This window comes from Lissotriton helveticus, chromosome 5_1 (genome assembly GCF_964261635.1).
Source record: "Lissotriton helveticus chromosome 5_1, aLisHel1.1, whole genome shotgun sequence".
NCBI lineage: Eukaryota > Metazoa > Chordata > Amphibia > Caudata > Salamandridae > Lissotriton > Lissotriton helveticus.
Window position 1 is genome coordinate 1,339,803,241 of NC_136065.1, and position 19,174 is coordinate 1,339,822,414.

The 19,174-nt window shown below is 42.2% G+C and overlaps 1 protein-coding gene across 3 annotated transcripts in view; it reads right to left on the reverse strand.

Moving 5' to 3' along the window:
- Positions 1-19,174, reverse strand: part of LOC144755373 (copine-5) — a 1,407,230-nt gene that overhangs the window by 261,518 nt on the left and 1,126,538 nt on the right. For all 3 annotated transcript variants that reach the window (XM_078644209.1, XM_078644208.1, XM_078644207.1), the window contains one exon: positions 12,555-12,596. In XM_078644209.1, coding sequence (XP_078500335.1) covers positions 12,555-12,596 — 42 coding nt within the window. The remainder of the gene's footprint in view (positions 1-12,554; positions 12,597-19,174) is intronic.

Consider the following 19,174-nt stretch of genomic DNA (forward strand, 5'->3'; position numbering starts at 1 on the left):
TTTACCACTGCTGATCAGTAGTAAAGTGCATGTCCCATGTGTCTAAAATGTAATGGCAGTTAGTTTCTCCATGACTGGCATATTTGATTTACTGATAAGTCCCAAGAACAGTGTACTACATGTGCCCAAGGCCTGTAAATCAAAGGCTTCTGGTGGGCCTGTAGCACTGTTTGTGGCACCCACATGAATAGCCCTTCAAGTTCAAACCTCTCTCAGGTCTGTCACTGCAGAGCCTGTGTGTGCAGTTTTAAACTGCCATGTCGATCTGAAAAGTTCACCTATTTGCCAGGCCCAAACCTTCCCTTTTATTGCATGTAAGTGTTAGGCTTGGCATCCTTTTCGTGGTTTCCTCTGTCTTTTTGCCTCTACTTCCTGTAGTTTTGATGCTGTGCTGGATTTCGTTTTTGCTGACTTAAATGTTTTGGGCTGTTTGCCACTGCTGATCAGTGTCAAAGTGCAAGTTCTCCCTGTGTAAATTGTGTTTACAATTGGTTCTCCCTAATTGGCATATTTGATTTACTGGTAAGTCCCTAGTAAAGTGTACTGAAGTGTGCCAGGGCCTGTAAATCAAATGCTACTAGTGGGCCTGCAGCACTGATTGTGCCACCCACATGAGTAGCCCTGAAAAGGTATCTCAGACCTCCCTGACTGTCTGTGCGCAGTGTATTAACTGCCATGTTGACTTGGCAAGTGCAACCACTTGCCAGGCCCTAACCTTCCCTTTTCTTACATGTAAGGCACCCCTATGGTAGGCACAAGGTACCCTTGGGCAGGGTGCGGTGTATGTTAAAGGTAGGACATGTACTGGTGTGTGTGACATGTCCTGATAGTGAAACACTGCCAATTTCGTTTTTCACCATTAAAGGACCATCTTACCACATAGGATAGAATGAGAAATGCTTTGTAACATCTTACAAGTATAACTTCCCATTGGGACAAGATAGAAAAATAAAGTTTAGGCTCTCTGAACTCAGAACGTAATACCTGTGTGTTTGAAAATGTCACTTTTAGAAAGTAGGCATTTTCTTGTTTAACCATTCTGTGTGCCTCTGCCTGTTTGTGTATTGACTGACCTGTTTAGGAGTGACACATAATGGTGATGTGCATTCACTGTAGACAGCCACTGGAGAGGGGGGAGGGGGGGGTTGAGGTATGCCCAGCCCTTCTTGGATGACTCTGAGCTGAGCTGAATAAACCTCAGCTGAATTTAGAGTAGTGGGAGGACATATCCTTGCACCTGAATAGGGCTTGTCTCCCTTGAACAATGCCTTCTCCATCCCCTGTGGTCATACTGCACCAGTGATGACAGAACTGGTTTGAACTGGGCTCAGAGACTCTTGCACAAAGAGAACAAAGACATTTTGGGGAATAAGTATCAGACCTAAAACCCCAGAACTTTAGATCACTTCTCGAATACATAGGAACATTTGCCAATGAGAAGATCAGAAGAGCTGTAGGGAGGAGTACTGCCCCTTTGCTGTGTGCTGTGTGGGGTTGGCCTGCAGCTGCTGTTTCTGCCAAGGAGAGGACAAAGACTGAAACTTGATGTGAACCTACTTGAAGAAAGATCTCCAACGGGCCTGTGTGTGCTGGCCTCCTGTTGTAGGAAACTCAGGGACATCAAAGTTTCCAGGTACTTTTGCTTCACCAACCGCTAGGTGTGTGCACTCCCAGAGGGCATGTTCACCTTTGCCTCTCTGGCCCCCCAGAGCACGTTGCCTCAGCAGAGATCAAGGCATTTAGCTCTATCAGGACTCTGGGGGCCTTCCTGCATTCCAATGCCAACAGGCCTTGCTTGCCTACCCCTGCACTGCTCCCGGGAGCTCAGCGTGCTCCCTTGTAGGTGGAAGCTATTTGCAAAGTTGCCCCAATCACTGCCCCTGGCCCGAGTCCTGGGCCGAATTAAAACTCCAGTTCCTATAGGTATCGGCGGCACCACAGCCGGCTACTAGGCGTTGCCTAACAACAGGAGTAACCTAGCCAGGAGAAGCCTCAGTCGACGCAGCCAAGCCAAGCAAGATGCCATCTTGACCCTCAGAGTAGCGAGGGCGCGCTCTGTTCAGGAAGGAGCTGCCTCGCCTCCCTGCTCTGTGTCACCAAATCACCACCTCAGAGGGAGTCCACTGCTTCCAGCCGGGGACCAAAGGAGCCTCTTGTCTGGGCACTTCTGGTTTGAGGACTTTCTGCCACGAAGAGGAGCTGTTGTGCTGCCAACTGGAACTGCCACTTTGCTGCTTGCTGTGCTGTGTTGGCCTGCTGCTTCTGTCTTCTGCATACTGCTTTCTACAGTTCTTCACAGCCTTGACTAGGCGTGCCTACTGTTGCTGAAGTCTCAGGGACATCAAAGACTTCACCTGTATCTTCCTGCCAGCACCTGTGCTCCTCTGCTGTGAGTCCTGACCTGCCAAGTGGTACCAAATTGCAATCCTGGGCCTTTTGAGGTTATTCTGGTGATCGGAACCGGCCCATCCCTGCAAAATTGTTGCATTGACACTGCCTACACGGAGCTGTGGACACAGCTCACCAAGTGCGCGACCCAATGACCTTGATTTTCAACACAGCCCGACTTTGCCACAGCGCCTCCGAAGAACTGCTGCTGTATGAGTCTCGGACACCATGCCACTGATGCCCATGGTGTACGGTTGCAACTCCGATGCATCCCTGACAATGCGTGTCTTTCGACCGACGCATCGCCTTCGGGCCAGTGGTTAGACTTTGACGCCAAAGAATCGTGTGCTCAACATCGACACATCATTGATGCTGCATGCATTCAGGAACCGAGTACTCGCACCCGCAACCAATGTATTACCTCCTCTGCACAACTCATCTTCTGGAGTGGCAAAACTTCAACAACCTTATCCCGTCTTAATGAACTAACTCATCACCTGCCTCGGCGATGCCTCATCTCCTCTGTGCTATACATTGACTTTGATTTTTGACGTATCCAAGGTACTGTAAGGGGATCTGCATGATTCCTGTATCCGGCCCACGCTCCATCGCGGTTGGGCTGAACTTTTGAATTTGTCCCAGTCAAGTGTAACCAGCAAGCCCCAGTTGGTGCTATTGACTTCTAAGCACTGAATTGTGATGTAATTTTAAAAAATGTGTGTATGTTGGGTTATTGTCATTTTTGTCTTGTTTTACTGAGGTAAATATTGGCTATTTGTTTTAACTAGTGTGTAGTACTTTTGTAGTGTTTTCACTGTGTTACTTTGTGTGTGTGTGTGTACATAAATACTTTACACATTGCCTCTTTAGTTTAGCCTGACTGCTCTGTGCCAAGCTACCAGAGGGTGAGCACAGGTAAACCTTTAGCATGTACTACACTTACCCTGACTAGAGTGTGAATCCCTACTTGGACTGGGTGCATACCTCTGCCAACTAGAGGCCCCATTTTTAACAAACCAATTGATATTGATTTACAGTTTTCTAAATTTTAATCCATTGTTAAATCCAGTGCTCAGAACGGTTTGTTTATTAACGTTTACACTTTGCTACAGTGTTTATAGTTCAGATTAAGGGTGGGCAGTATACTCTGCTCCGGCAGCGAAGTTTGCAGAGTTTTTGCAACTTCGCACTTGTTTTGAGTGCAAAGTTCGGCAAAAAAACTCCACCTACCCCCGGAGGAGCAGAGTTTACCAGCAGGTCACTCACTCAACCTTACTGCTCATCCCAGGTGGCCAGAGCCATGCTAACGCAGGAGAGCCAGCAGAGAGCCGCCCCTGAGCCTTCCGTTTCTGCAGCGAGCATGATCGAGCGGCTGCGGAGGCAATACTGCACCGCTGCTCCCAACACTTCCCCGGTCCAGCCTCTATGCTGAGTTAACCCCGCGACTGACTGAAAGCCACTGAGTGCCCTGTCCAGGGTGTTTAATATGTAAGCGGGATGTCTTCTTCTGCTTTCCACCTCTTTAGCCCAGTATGGGGATCACTGCCTGATGAGATACAATAAATCTGTGCCACTGGCATTACATAAGTCGAAAAACGATAGAATGCCACGTATTTAGGGAGGCGGGGCACCAAGAGAACCGAAATGTAGTTTAAGTATCTGATTCATATCAAAGCATTTTCTTTGTAAAGCGGTGTAAAGTGCTCTCTCGAGCCATATAACCAAACTCCCCAAGGCAGATAAAATTGGCAGAGATATATGCCACGTATTATTATTCCATATTTTAGCTAAAGCTGCCGGAGTTTGCCTTTTCAAAAGAAGCGCCTGTCACAATGCCTTAAAGAGAAGAGTAACTCCGCGTCACAATGCCTTAAAGAGAAGAGTAACTCCGCGTCACAATGCCTTAAAGAGAAGAGTAACTCCGCATCCTCCTCATTCCTGACTGAGCAGTGAGCACGTGCAGATACCAAGCCCGTGCAAGGGATGGGATATTTTCGATTGCTGCCAGGGCCGTTTCTACCATTAGGCAAGACTAGGCGGCTGCCTAGGGTGGCAAAAGGGCTAAGGCGGCAAAAGGGGGAAAGCATTTTTAAATTGTGCATGCATACAATGCCCACCGGAACAGTCTGCATTCATTTCACAGAAGTAGCAGGTAAAATTCTTTACGTATGTTATCCTTCTTTTCATTTTTTATAATTTCAGTATTGTAAAGAAACCATAGGGAAGGAACCCATTTCATTACCTTTAAAAGCAGTATAAATAATGTCACCATTCTCGTGAAGACACATGGAAAAGAGTACACACATAAGTGAACGTAAAAGAAGTAAGAAAAGCTACAAATATATTGTATTTTAAATAACATCAATAAGTTTGCAAGGAACACTTTGCAGTGCTCCAAGTGACAAATGGGAAAGTAAAATAGAAAGAAAAATGTGGAGAAGTGGAGATAAAGGGTGCCGTCAGGTATAACAAAGCGGAAAGGAGCACAACATACAGCACAATAAGCTCGTTCTTAAAGGGTCAAACAGAGTTTCTTCCCAGAATCCATGTCATAGAACACTGCAACTTATTGGGAGACTCAATCTGTATGAGCAGCAAGGAATCAGGGCCTAGATTCACAAAAAGTCATTCAGAGATGGGCTGCATCATAAAAAGTTGTACTGTACTATACAACTTTTTTCCTCATGGTCAGGCAGCAGCATTTGTATGTGAATGCAAGCGCACCTGCTTGTACATGCAGCCCAGCACACCCTAGCATAGTGGTGTGTGGAGCGGGCCGGCGGTACCAGTGTGTGGGTCCCCAGGGCAGTCAATCTTGTAGCACTGGAAAGCGCTACCAATAACGGCCCTAGGCATAATTTTTGGCCAGTCTCCGAGCGGTGCTTTATGCAACAGCCAATGACGGAGACTATGTCCCGCACGTCGCACCACCCTCTCTCTCAACACGCAGGGGATGGACTGTTTGTGTCGGCTACTCTGGTGCCTAGGAAATAAAATAATCCTGTCAGGTAATTGTTTAATAATTCATGAATTTCATTTGTTTTTAAGCAGTGCAAACAGGTGGCTAATAGCACGCCACACCTAAAAAAAATATATGGTGCTAAGAGGCTTATTTTTTCCATCACATCAATCTGAAATTCATTTTTTGTTTTTTCTCCCCAAAACACAGGTTCCCGTCTTATTATGGTCTAGTGAAAAAAAGACGACTAGCCATAATTTATTTTCTAACCTACAATAAAAACAAGTTCACATTGTGCTCTGCCTCTTGCGCTTTAGCTTTTGGGGTTGTTTGTCACGATTTATGCAGCGAGACATATCAGCGGTGGCTAAATATCAAGCGTGTGATGCTTGACCTGCGTGAATAAAATCATATAGCGAGACTCTCCAATCCACCTAGTTCTAGAGTCAGTTTGGCAGCTCTATATGATTTACCACTCAAATGTACCCAGGCAACTATTGTACCGCGCTGTGATGTTCTACAGCTACGTTTGCGCCCCATACGCCCACTTACAAAACATACATCACTAATTAAATTGTACCTCGGGCTTAGCTAATAGGTCAATATTACTCAACACAGAGGCACTTCTTTTTAACTTGGAAAGATAAAAGGCTGAATAGACCGTGCAAATATTTCTATTTGTGACAAGCTAACACTGTAGATCTCTGCAGCAAGCGGTTAACCTGCTCAGCTGTTTGGCCATGTGCTCTTTGATTGTTGGTGTTATTTATACTCAGGGCCACTTGAAATTAAGCGTCAGGGGTAACCAAATTATGCGGAGAGTTGGCTAAATTATGCATCAAAAAAAGGCAAATTATGCGGCATAACAAGGCACATTTTGTTACCTAATGCATTAATTCTTCTAGCCTGGATGACAGTGGAAGAGAGTGATGGTAGTAAAAGGGAGGGGGCGGCATTTTTTAATTCTCGCCTAGGGCAGCAAAACACCTGGGCCTCATTTATGAGGCCTTGCGTGAGTTTTGCGCTTCCGATGCGTCACTTTTTGTGACGCATCGGCGGCGTAAAACATGCCTCCTGATGCGCACTATTTACAAAGTGACGCACCTAAGCAGCACCTTTGTAAACCCCTGCGCTACATTATACCTGCGTCAGGTATAATGTATGCAGAGGGGGCGTTCACCCGCAAAAAGCCTCGTAATAGTGACGCAGTGAAATCTATGAGATTTCACTGCGTCACTTTTGGGACGCTGTTGCGTCAAAATCTTACGCCTGCCTCACAGCAGGCGTAAGACTGACGCAAGCCCTTTCACATGGGGCTTTCCCCATGTGAAAGGAAGCATTGCTGGAGTTGCGTCACTTTTGTGACACACTCCAGCAATGCGTCACTTTTGCGCCTACAGATACGTCAGAAATACTGACGTATCTGTAACTCCTTGCGACATGATGCGTCATATTATAAATATGACGCATCAATCATGTCGCAGGGAGAGAGCAGTGAAAAGTAACGCATCACTTTTTTCACGCACCGATGCGTCACTTTTCATAAATGAGGCCCCTAGAAACGGCTCCTGCACGTCTCCTGTGCAACATGCAGTGACGTAATGGCATCGGTAATGGGACTGCGTCCCAAGCAAGGAAACTGAACATGCTTACAGGCTAAAAAAAACAAGTTTGAATATAAACTCGCAGCCAAAAAGGCTAGCTGTCCACGCCGAAGCAGCAGCCACATTAGGGACTGGATTTATGGGCTGATAAAGTTGTCCCTTAAGCGGAGGTGGAAGGTGAGTGAGCAGCTTCGGCCCTCTATGAGCGCGAGTGAAAGGAAGCATGCCGGCCGTGATTAAGGATGGAGAATGGAGAGGCTCCCATTAATCATAACTCTAGGGCTGGCTAAGCAATACTCTGCCCGCTCGCGGAACTCCGCGCAATTTGGCGGAGTTTTCCAGCAACTCCCCCCAGGCCTGGCTCAGATTGAAACTCGGGAATACTTTTCAAAGCACAAAAACTATTGCTTTGCTGAAAGTTTGTCGTGGGATGACATGTATCGGGGAATATAAGAATTATTTACAGGCCAAATCTTTTGCACACTGAGGTATGAGGGATTTTGAATGCATCCCTCAGCCACATGTCCAGCACACTATACTTAAAGAAAGAGCCTGGCTGCAGGCGACTGTCACTCCATACAGAAAACGCTTTATCACGTGACGCATCTAGAATGGTCTCAAATATAAACTGCACCGTTAACCAGGCAACGCTCTTTCAGGACTATATGTTGGAATAAGAAGTGATTCAGATGATTCATTTTGATTGGCATGCAGTAGTAAGCAATAGAAAGAGGTAGCATCTTCTCCATAGCAACAGAGCATAGCCTAGAAACCTGTACTTGTAATATGGGAAAATGGAATGGGATAAAAACGCAAAAAGACAGTACAAATATTAACACAATTAAAAAAATCAACTTATCTCTGCATTCACTGTTCTTGAAACCCTGCTACAACACATTCCGTGAGATGACAGTTCTGGATAGTTAAGCATCACAGCACGTCACACAGTTAAGTCACAGCTCATGTTAAATTACATGGTGAAATAGACCCTTGACAGAGAAATATTTCCCGCGAGGGACCTAGCCTTGCAACCAGTGGGAGCAATGCCATGTCTTCATAGACTCATGACAGGTTTGTCAATAAATGACAGAAGGTGCACAGTCCAATGGTACTCAATTCTTCCAAATAACAGCAGAATAACAGGTGTTAAGGATCGTTCCAGTAACATCCTGGAGTGACTCTGCCCAGCCTGACATTGAGAAAAGACTACAGCCAATGCAAGTATCATTGCATCGAAGTTTGAGACTCATTTGTCTGTCATATCTTTTTTACGCTGATAAACCAATCGTTGTAAACTACTGGAAACTGTCCATAAACAAATGGAAACAAAGATCTAAGACCATAGCTCTGTAACTGGAGCTCGACACCCGTCAATGTAACTAGAGACGCATACTGTGGCAGAATGCTGGTGTTGAATTTGAGGACAGCTGACTTGTTCAGAGAAAACACAATGAACCCCAAGAAGTAATTATAGCCATAAGTAAACGTGCCCGAAACTATTATGAATGTCCGCGTTGGTAAATAAAAACAGTTCCAACTTCATACTGAAGACTAACCAATCTTTAAGGCCTGGCAATCCAAATACATTCCCTCAAATTATGGGAGCAGGTAGATAAAAACACAATTTCTGTATTCCGGTGTGCAGGGGATATCTACCAAAAGGAAACAAGAACAATGTTCGATTTATACTAGATGAAACTGTCTGCTACTCTTGTTTCGAGGGGGAGGACTAGCTATACTGCATAACATTAGTACTAAAATTGTGGAAAATATGTTTTTCCCATTTCGCAGATCAACCCAAATTTTAGGTGAGGAACTGCAAAATCAGAATAGTGTCTGAGGAAAAAAAAATTTTTTGTTTAGCAACTAAACCAGACTTTGACAGACGAATTCTAAAAACTAGACTTGCATCTGGAAACTCTCTGGGTGTGATCGATCAGATACTGCCTTAAAACGCTTTACCTTTTACAGGAGTATAAGTAATTCACAATAACTGATATTGCTGAGGTTCCATAATAGATGCACCATCAATACAACATTACAACACAAACATATGTCTATTTTACATAACACCTACTCTGTTATGGTACCGACACGATCTTTGAAAGTCCTTGGGCGAAATACTGTGGTTGACAAGTACAACAAAAAAGAGTCGAGTTTTTGTTGAGAAAATATGCAAACCAAAACAATCACCCATAGCCTTCTTTAAAGGAGTGAGATGTTCTAGATATAGATAGAGGGAAAAATGGAACAAGAAAAAAAAAGAAACACTGAGCAGGCTTCCTCAATGAGAAGCAACAGACAGCACCCACTGACATAACATGATAGCTTCAGTATGCTTGATGGGGCAGGGACAGATTATGTGGAGGATGCTGTGTGTGGGGGGAAGGAAGTTGAAAAGAAGTGGCAAACTGAATGCACAGAAACAAATTGTGGGCTGTCATAAGGTGGTGGACCGGAGTGCGTGAAGGGTCAGGCATAGCCTATGAATGTTGAGAATGTGTGGGGTTGAGCAGCTAGATGAAGGAGATGATGGAGAGAGGAACAGGTCTGCAGCGACTCATCACCAAACTTGGAGCGTACGTCACCTCAGTTCAACTGACTATCAACCATAAAAAAATAAAGGTGATGTGCTTCTCCAAACATCGTTCCACAAGTAAAAAAACTAAATTTATCTGGAAAGTAGATGAGAAACCATTAATCAGGGTGTCTGCGTATAAATACTTAGGCTTCCAACTGGATTGTCACCTCAATTACACACAACATCTGGACCAAGGCTGCCCGAAAGCAAAACAACTGCTCTTTGCATTTAAAAGTCTACATCAAAAGCTTTCAGGTTGCTCAACAGGGCACTTGCTCAAGGTAATCTCTGCTAAATTTCTACCCTCCATCGCATACGGCTCAGAAATATTGAATACCAAAGACGCCACAGCACTAAACACAGCACAATCCACCCTATTCAAACGCTTGTTCTCAATTCCCCGATATATCTCGCAAGCCCAAATCCGACTGGAATATGGATTAAAAAACCAGCAACCAGCCAGACAAGGCACACTAGTTAAATATTACTGGAGGATGAGAGCTGCAGAAGAGAACACTTTAGCACATCGCTGTGGGGAGGAGATTGAAATGCAAACCAGGCTAAAAAACTCTTATTACATCAGTGTTAAAAAACTCGCTCCAGGCACTACAGTTAGAGGATGCTTGGTAGACCATCACGACGTTCTCTGGATTAAAAAAAGTTGTGAATAATATGATCAAAAGAACATCGCTACTAACCGATAAAACTGCTATCGCAAAACAAATCACGCTTGGGCAGTGATACAATCGTACCAGATTCTTAAACCTCAACAATACCTGTCTGCACATTTCTCAAATTACAAAAAACATTATTTGACATTGTTGAGGCTGGGGGTATACCCTACGAAGGACCTAACCCCCAAATGGAAACACATATGGCCAACTAAAGCATGCCGGCTATGTGGACAGGGGGAAGAGTCTTTGTTGCAACTCCTATTTATCGGCCCCGCACTACTAGTAACCAGGAAATCTGTTTTGCGAGAGGCACTAAGAAACACACAAATGAGGACATGCGGAGCGGCAGTTATAAAATGCCTCGGAGGCACGTCTATTCAATTATCTTGTAGAGCCATAAACGTTTGGAAAATGGCGACAAAATAACTGGACAAAAGTAGCAATTTAACATAAGCAGCTTGAAAATAATTGTACACAGCTATTTATCTGCTCTGATCATATAATTTTTTAATGTATTAGCAGCTAACTGTCCAGGATGGCTTCATTATGTTACAAACTCTTGGAAAAAGGAAGCATAAAAATGTTTTAATTTCTAAATTTACCGCCTGTTGACATGATTTAGCTTCAAACCCCTTTTGTCTTATCACCCTCCTACAACTCTTGTCTCTATTTAACTTCCAGCTTTAAAATATTGATTGTTGGTTTTATGAAACATGGTGGTGCGTCCACTGTTTTATGATTTTAATGAAATCAAATAAAAGTATTTTTTGATTGATTGATTGACAGAGGAACAGAAATACTGAAAACACCAAACATGCATTCACTGATACAATAGAGCGCCTGCGGCAATAACAAAATAAGAACCATTGGCAAAGCCATGAGTTATGGCCTTAAAACGGAGTGTGCCCACTGACTGGCTTTGCTAATACAAGATTGCAGAGGCGCTCCTGAACAAATGTATTTTTTTTTTATTTTAAAATGGTGCCTGGACTTTTTGAAACAGTACATTAAAAATGGCAAAATGCTCACCGTTGCATTACCATTTTAAAATGGCTTCCACATATGTTCTGTTGTACTGGCGGCCACTTCGATTGCATTATGCAATTAAAGCATGACCTATGGTTTGTAGTCTTTTAAACAATGTCTCTGAGATGGAGGGAAAGAGAGTATACCTGGATGTTTTCAATAAATATGAGAGGCAGCTACAATATAGGTGTGGTGTAGTGGTATTGTTAAGGACATGCAATAGTTGGTTCACATTGGCGTACTCTGGTCATGGAGTTGCTTTGCTTCACATTTCAGTCATCTGTCACTCATCCCCATTGGGCTCACGTTGGGCAGTGAGTGCTGACACTGATGTTTTGCATAGCCTAGATAACATCTTTTGTAGGATCATGGCGCTGCAACAGTTAAAAAGAGAAGAGCATGAACCAAGGTATACATTGATATCTTTGCTGCCTTCAATGCATTCACAGGTTAATATAGGTCTCCTGTTTATTGGGCACTAAGGTGATGCTCTATGTCTTGAACATGAATTGGTGAGGGCCCGATGTGATTGGTTGCCTCAATGAATGCTTAAAAAAAGGAAGTTTGCTCAACCCTATAGTGATTCTAATTTCAGGCTTGATTCTTTACCTTATTGTGATTCTCAACCAGTGGATTTACTAAAGACACCAAATCTCCATTCCCATCATGCTCCATTGTTCACAAAATGCAAGATAGTGATAATCAATAAAACAATGTAATCTCAACATGTGGAGGGGGGTGTGAGGAAGATGGACTTCTGCAACGTCCTCTTTTCCAGTGCTCCGAGGCATAGTATTAACAATCTTCAAATGGCTCAGAATGCAGCAGCAAGAATACTCTTGGGCATCTCTAAATTTGAGTCAGACTCTACAGCCTTAGTCCGATTCCACTGGCTACCAGTAGCCAAGAGGATCCAATTTAAATCACTATGCATCACCTTTAAATCTCTTAACAACATGGGGCCAACACAGCAAGCAAACTTTTTAAAACCATACACTCCAGGCAGAGCCCTCAGATCTGCCGAACTGGGAAATCTAATTGTTCCTAGAGTGAACGGGGTTAGATGGGGCGGTAAGAGTTTCACGGCTACAACTGCCAGCCTATGGAAATCTCTGTCCACGATGCTGAAGAAAGAACCCAGTCTCTCTAAAATTAGAAAGGGTCTTAAAACGTGGTTGTTTACAGTTTCTTCAATTGTACTTCTCTGCCTGCACTGATCGGTATTTATCAAAGGCAGCGCCTAGACACCCAAGGGTATTTACCGAGCTCTATACATTTCTCATCATCCTCATGAGAAATCATTAAATAGATTGTCTGCTTACCTGCCATCACGATCCCAGTCGTACACCTCCACCTTGATTGTCCTGAGGAGGAAACAGACACATGGTGAGAAAAAAACCTACATGAATGCCCCTGAATGACTGAAATTATCAGTTGATAATGAAGTCTGGAATATGGCTCTGCATGGCACACATGATTAGTAATCTGATTCCAAGCAATGGCTTCTCCCAGGTCCAAAGAGGTGAACAGCCACCTGAGAAAGTAAGCATTCTGGGAAACGGCTGTTTCTATTGGTACACAGACAAAATATCGATTTTTAAATATCGATATGCAAAAATATCGAAGTTTAAATATCGATATACAAAAATATCGAAGGTAAGTAATATCGACAGTCTAAATATCGATATTGGCATGATATCAGTAATATCGAAGTTGTAAATATCGATGTTAATAATATCGAAATTAATAACTTTGATGTTACTAATATCAATTTTTAAATAAATTTTGTGTATATTATATTGTATTTATTATGTTTTATTATTTATTTTTAATGTTATTTTATTAAATATTGTCTTTTACTACTGTAGCGGGTTGTGGGTTTATAGGGGAATAGGGTGGGAAGTAATTTAATTATGTTAAATTAATTATTAATTAGTAGGAATTATTAATTAATTATTTGAGAATTAATTTTTAATTATTTTTAATTAATGTATTAATAGATAAATATGTTCTGTAGCGGGTTATGGGTTTATAGGGGAATAGGGTGGGAAGTAATTTAATAATAATTAATTAATTGATATATGTTTGTACATATTTTAATTAATAATTAATTGGTAATTAAATAATATTAATTAATTTTGGGTACAGGGGTATTTTTAGGGTTCAGGGTCAGTTTTCAGTTCATGGGTACAGGGGTATTTTTAGGGTTCAGGGTCAGTTTTCAGTTCATGGGTAAAGGGGTATTTTTAGGGTTCAGGGTCAGTTTTCAGTTTTTGGGTAAAGGGGTATTTTTAGGGTTCAGGGTCAGTTTTCAGTTTTTGGGTAAAGGGGTATTTTTAGGGTTCTGGGTCAGTTTTCAGTTCATGGGTAAAGGGGTATTTTTAGGGTTCAGGGTCAGTTTTCAGTTTTTGGGTAAAGGTGTATTTTTAGGGTTTAGGGTCAGTTTTCAGTTTTTGGGTAAAGGGGTATTTTTAGGGTTCAGGGTCAGTTTTCAGTTTTTGGGTAAAGGGGTATTTTTAGGGTTATGGGTCAGTTTTCAGTTCATGGGTAAAGGGGTATTTTTAGGGTTCAGGGTCAGTTTTCAGTTTTTGGGTAAAGGGGTATTTTTAGGGTTCAGGGTCAGTTTTCAGTTCATGGGTGAAGGGGTATTTTTAGGGTTCAGGGTCAGTTTTGGGTTTTTGGGTAAAGGGGTATTTTTAGGGTTCAGGGTCAGTTTTGGGGTTTTGGGGTACAGTCGTACAGGGTAAAAATAAAATAAATTTAAATTAAATCAATTAAATGAAATTAAAAAATATAAAATTACATTAAATTATTAAGTTTTTAATTTATTTTAAATGTATATGTATTAGTTTTAATTTTTTAATTATGTTTTAATATTTTTATTTAATATTTGTAACATTATATGTATTTTATAATTATTTTTACATTATTATTAATACATTTAAAAAAACGATATTTTTAATATCGATATTTTTGTACTACGATATTATTTTTTCGATATTTTTGTACTTACCTTGTTAGGGATAGGATTCCTATATTTTTGACTTCGATATTTTTGTTCCGATATTTTTGTATTTCGATATTTTTGATTTCGATATTTTGTCAGACATTCGTTTCTATTAGCACAAGTGCATTATAACTTTTTACACTATTTAATAACATCAAAATGGCCATATCCCGATTTCTACTCTCTCAGACATGCGGCTGACAAGTAACACTGTTTAGAAAATAAAACTATAACAGAATATAAATTTACACCAAGTAAACACCTGCCCTGAAAAACAAAGCCCAGAAAAAGACTTCTAAAACAAATGCCTGAAAAGAAAGAAGCATGGAGAACAGAGGAGTAAAAAAACACTAGAAACGGAAAAACAGTCTCTACAAAAGAGCAGCATATCAGTGCTTAGTTAAGAACAAATCACAAAGCATAGAAAGTCAGACCCCAAAACAGGAAATAAAACTAGCAACAGGAAAACAAAAAGGAAAATAGTCCGGTAGAGTCCAGAAGGGAATTATGGATCAAAAGGCAAACATTCAAGATTTCTTTGTAGATGGCCATCAACCATAGTGCCCTTCTGAAAATGCAGGGACCTAGAAAGGAAAAATACCATAAAGGGCAAAAGGTGATCCTAAATTTGCATAACCGCACCCAGAATGCTTTGCAAAATCAATGCAACTACCCTTATCAACTTCCACGTGGAAAGACTGCAAAGAGAAAAGTTAAAACCTGAAACTAAAATGAATGAAAATCTAATTTGTTCACCAATTATAAAGCACAAGTCCTGTCGGGAGCACTGAACGCTCTAACAGTTCTAAGAGATGCTCATATGTAATGAGATAACAAAAGAGCTTTCCTGATGCATACAGAAGATGATATATTTCAACAATTACTGAGGTAGGCAGAGTGCTTTATAATGTGCTTATCGATGCTGCTGAGGAAGTCTATTTTCAAAAAGAAGTGCGCTCGCTTTTCTGTGAAGGAAACCCAATAGGCTGTGTAACAGAGTATGGAGCGGTACTTCTTTTTGTCAGGATAGACCTTTTCAGAGCATTGATAAAGATGTCCTACAGTTGGCAACAAAATTATTTCAACTTTCTAGAGCTGAATTTAAAAGGTGTGTGCCCTCTGATCTCGGTTCATTGCTCATCGTAATGAATCCAAAATATCCATTAGTAGTTAATAGATTGCATATAGGAAATTGAAGGCTCAACGCCTTAATAACAGTGGATCCTGCAGTGTCCCCTGACATATGTCTGAGTTATTCGATTAGTACTGCCATGTTTAAAGCATAACCTCAGAATGCTAAGAAAACTGAGACGCCTTTGTCACTGCGCCTGTCTGGACTGGTGAAAGCGCCCGTGATGATCAGTGAGACATCATTAGCTCTTAACGGGATGGTCAGGTCCAATCTTCAACAACACTTAAAAAAAATCTAATTCAGTCCTCCCCTTTCTCAACACAGGCTAATCTGGCAGATCAACCAAAATCTCCGTGAAAAGATATTACTGAAGACATTCGTTGGTGTGTCCTTTGCAACCATGGCAGTTCCAAAACCATTTCCCCAAACTTTGTTTATGAATCCTTGTCCTCGTGCTTGCTACGTTACTGACTGCTTTGCATTCTGGGAAAGGATTTCTAAAATGTATGCCATCTCTGATGACTTGCACAGCCAGCAATATTTTATACAAATGAAGGCAAAGGGGATTTTAGAGGTTTACTTTTCGTAGATTGAAAGAAGAACAATGAACACATGCTAAACTGTTGTGCAGTGATTTATATTCTATGTACCTCAGGAAAACTGCAATTATTTTGTCACCAACTGTAGCTTTAGAAATCTCGAAAAATAGCATTTGAAATGTTTGTGCCATGATGAAGCACCAGCCACTTAGCCACCAGGACACGACCCAATACCTCTTTTTACAGCAAAAAGAGGTGCTGCCAGGCAGGCAGCAATATACCTAATAAACAGAGTTTTAAAAAAATGATTTTAGAGAGATTTACTACTTTAAAAAAAAAGCACATAATTAAGCCAAGCACTGAATGATATGTATGTTATGGATCCACCTCGGAGCCTCTTTTGCAAAGAAGAGGTGCTCTTGCTCTTAGTCTGAGGAGACCCAGGAGCGATGCTTCCGTTATGGTGTCTCCGAAAGTGCTCATGGGGGCACCTCTTGTGAACAAAGACCCCTCAGGAGCTAGACTGCATGAGGAAAATAGATATACTTCATTGCAAATGTTTAAAGCATGAGCAACACTGTTTTGCAGTATTTTAAGTAATTAATCATTAATGTGTCTAGATCCTTCAATAACAATTTTATCAATTTCCAATCAGAATTGCCTTCATAGCCTTTCCGTAGCAGCTTTTAAGTGCTGCGTGCACTTGTCTTGTGTTATACCCTGTTTTGGCTGGGATATGTAAACAAACTTCTATCTTAACCTGTTGAGCTTCCCGCCTTAATTAAAAAAGAGACTCCGCCTCTATAGCCAGCAAAATAGCCGACGCCTCCTTTGCCCCCTTATTCCTTATTGGTGAAATAAGGGCCTCACTATTGTGGGGAGAGCGCCTGCTATTTCTCAGCTTCCGCACTTACACCGCTGAGGACCTTGCGGCACATCTGCTGCTACTGCCGCTCTCTTCGTCATCAGAAGACTGTGTCACTCTCGACCTATCACATTCAGAGCAAGAACACAATATCAGCCGAAAGAAAGACTGCACATGGGTGAATTGAGAAAAAGAAGAGTATCATTGGTCGACGCGCCGCCCTGTGGGATGTGGTAAACCTCTTCCTGAGATATTATTGGCACTGATGCACTGTAGATCTTGCTATTTTGACACTATACACCTTAGAATTCAAGAGGCACTCTAGCCTAGGTCAACTACAGCCCTTCACTAAATAAAGGGTTTATGTCAATAGCCTTCACATGCAGCATGTTGCCATATATTATATGGGCTACTTTTAAGGTGAGAGCAGATCACGTTTTAGTACTTGACAATATAAGTCTCCATTTGGGCTAGGGACGAGGGTATGGGTCTAACGTGCTGTCTCAGATCTGAAATTCATGATAAAAGACAGGATAACGCAACACAATAGGCAGTGATCTCCAGGATAGTATAGGTGAGCTGCAGCAGAGAAGCCTCAAAGGAAAATCCAACTCTGGTGATTGACTTCTCAGTCATAAACTGTCCTTCTCTTTTGTTATGATCTGGGGCTGAACGGGAGAGCCCATGTTTCCTGGTAGACATGTTCTGTGGTGCGGCCTGAATGCTGGCTGAGAACCATATCTAGTTCAGTAGAAACGTCTGGTGAATCTAGGTGACATGTAGGTGTGAAGACAATGAAGTAGTTGTGGTGTGCACTCATGCTGTCCTTAATGCTCATGCTGCAGTGCCTAGACAGAAAGTCATCTTGGCCTCCACCAGAAGGACCCTACAACCTATATATTCCAGTGTGTGTGCCGCCACATTCCACAAAATGAGTAAATTAGAGCCTCTGGAGGATACCTGCCTCTTTGACAACAGAAATGGTTTGCAGAACAGAAAGCTGTAAAAGGTTTTCAAAGATTGAATTTCTTAAGGCTCTGGAGAGTTTCCATTGATAGAAGAAAGGCATTAGTATGGAAAATATTCTAGGCTGTCAGGCTGCCGTCAAAGCTGTCAATAGGATATAAGAAGTTCTTAGTTGTGTCTTTCTCGGCTCCCATTCATACCTGCCTGTCAGATGCACCAGCCTGTCTGCACATTTCTTGATTTTTTTCTCAGGCCACACGAGCAACAATTCACTAAAACATCAGGGGTCAAGAGAATGACATCAGGAAATCAATCATCGAAAAGGACATCACAGTCTTGACTTCTTATTCCACCCCCTAGGTTCCAAGGACCACCTATTGGCCTCCTGAGAGGTTAAGACCAAGGAGATGAAACTACAGGGAGTAAACAAGCCTTTTCTGGCCCTGTTTACTTCCTATTGTTTTCACTGCCTTCGTGGCCCTGAAACAAGGGCTGGTCATGCAAGAGCCAAAGGTTAAGACAGGGCTTCTGGATGCCCTCAGTGACGTCCTTGTCATTCGCTTTACTGAGCAAGAGGTTGGATACCGAGATACAGTAGAAGAAGGGGCATCTGGCAACCACTGGGGATATCTCATAGCCTGAACTGTCACACTGCAGCTCCTGTCACTGCTTGCAATCACGAGAGAAGAGGGCTGACACCAGGACTATCTCTGGCTTCACAGGGCTGTCACCGGCAGACTCCTCCTGTGCTGGCTGCTGGGAAGGGCTATGCGATCAAAGCCCTAGAACACCTGGAGATATAACAAGACAGATGTTGAAAGAAGCGGGTCCAATTATTTAGCAGTTCTCAACCTGTGCATCCAGATCCAAATGCGGGCGAAGCAGAAGAACAAGAGCCACGAAGGAAAAAAGCATCAAAAGCATCGCAATAAAATAAACTGGGAAAAAAAACAATACATCCGAAAAGGTTTCTCCCATACATATGAAAGAAAAGAAAAAAAGAAAACAAACCATTTGCAAATCATTGGCCCCTTCATTTGGATGCTAAGCAGTTCCCCAGAAAATGATGCTCAGCAATTTTTGGGGTTCTGCAGATGGAAAGGCGGTGCAATAAAATTCGTGACGGGTCCACGAGATCTAACCGAAGTTACTGGTAACATGATCATCCACATGATGCAGACCACTCCCCCCCACCACCACGTACAAGCTTTCCTTGTAGTATCACACCCTAGAATGAAAGCTGGAGGTTAAGGATGCATATGTTCCTGGGAGAAAGCCCCACTTTTGCCATGCAAGATTTTTTTTTCTTTTTTCATATAACAAATCTTTATTGACTTATGAAACATGCTGCAGCTTACACAAGGCAAACATATATCACAGTTCGCTGCTATTTAGGTAACACTGTCAATGATAGTCAATCTAAACCAGGGACA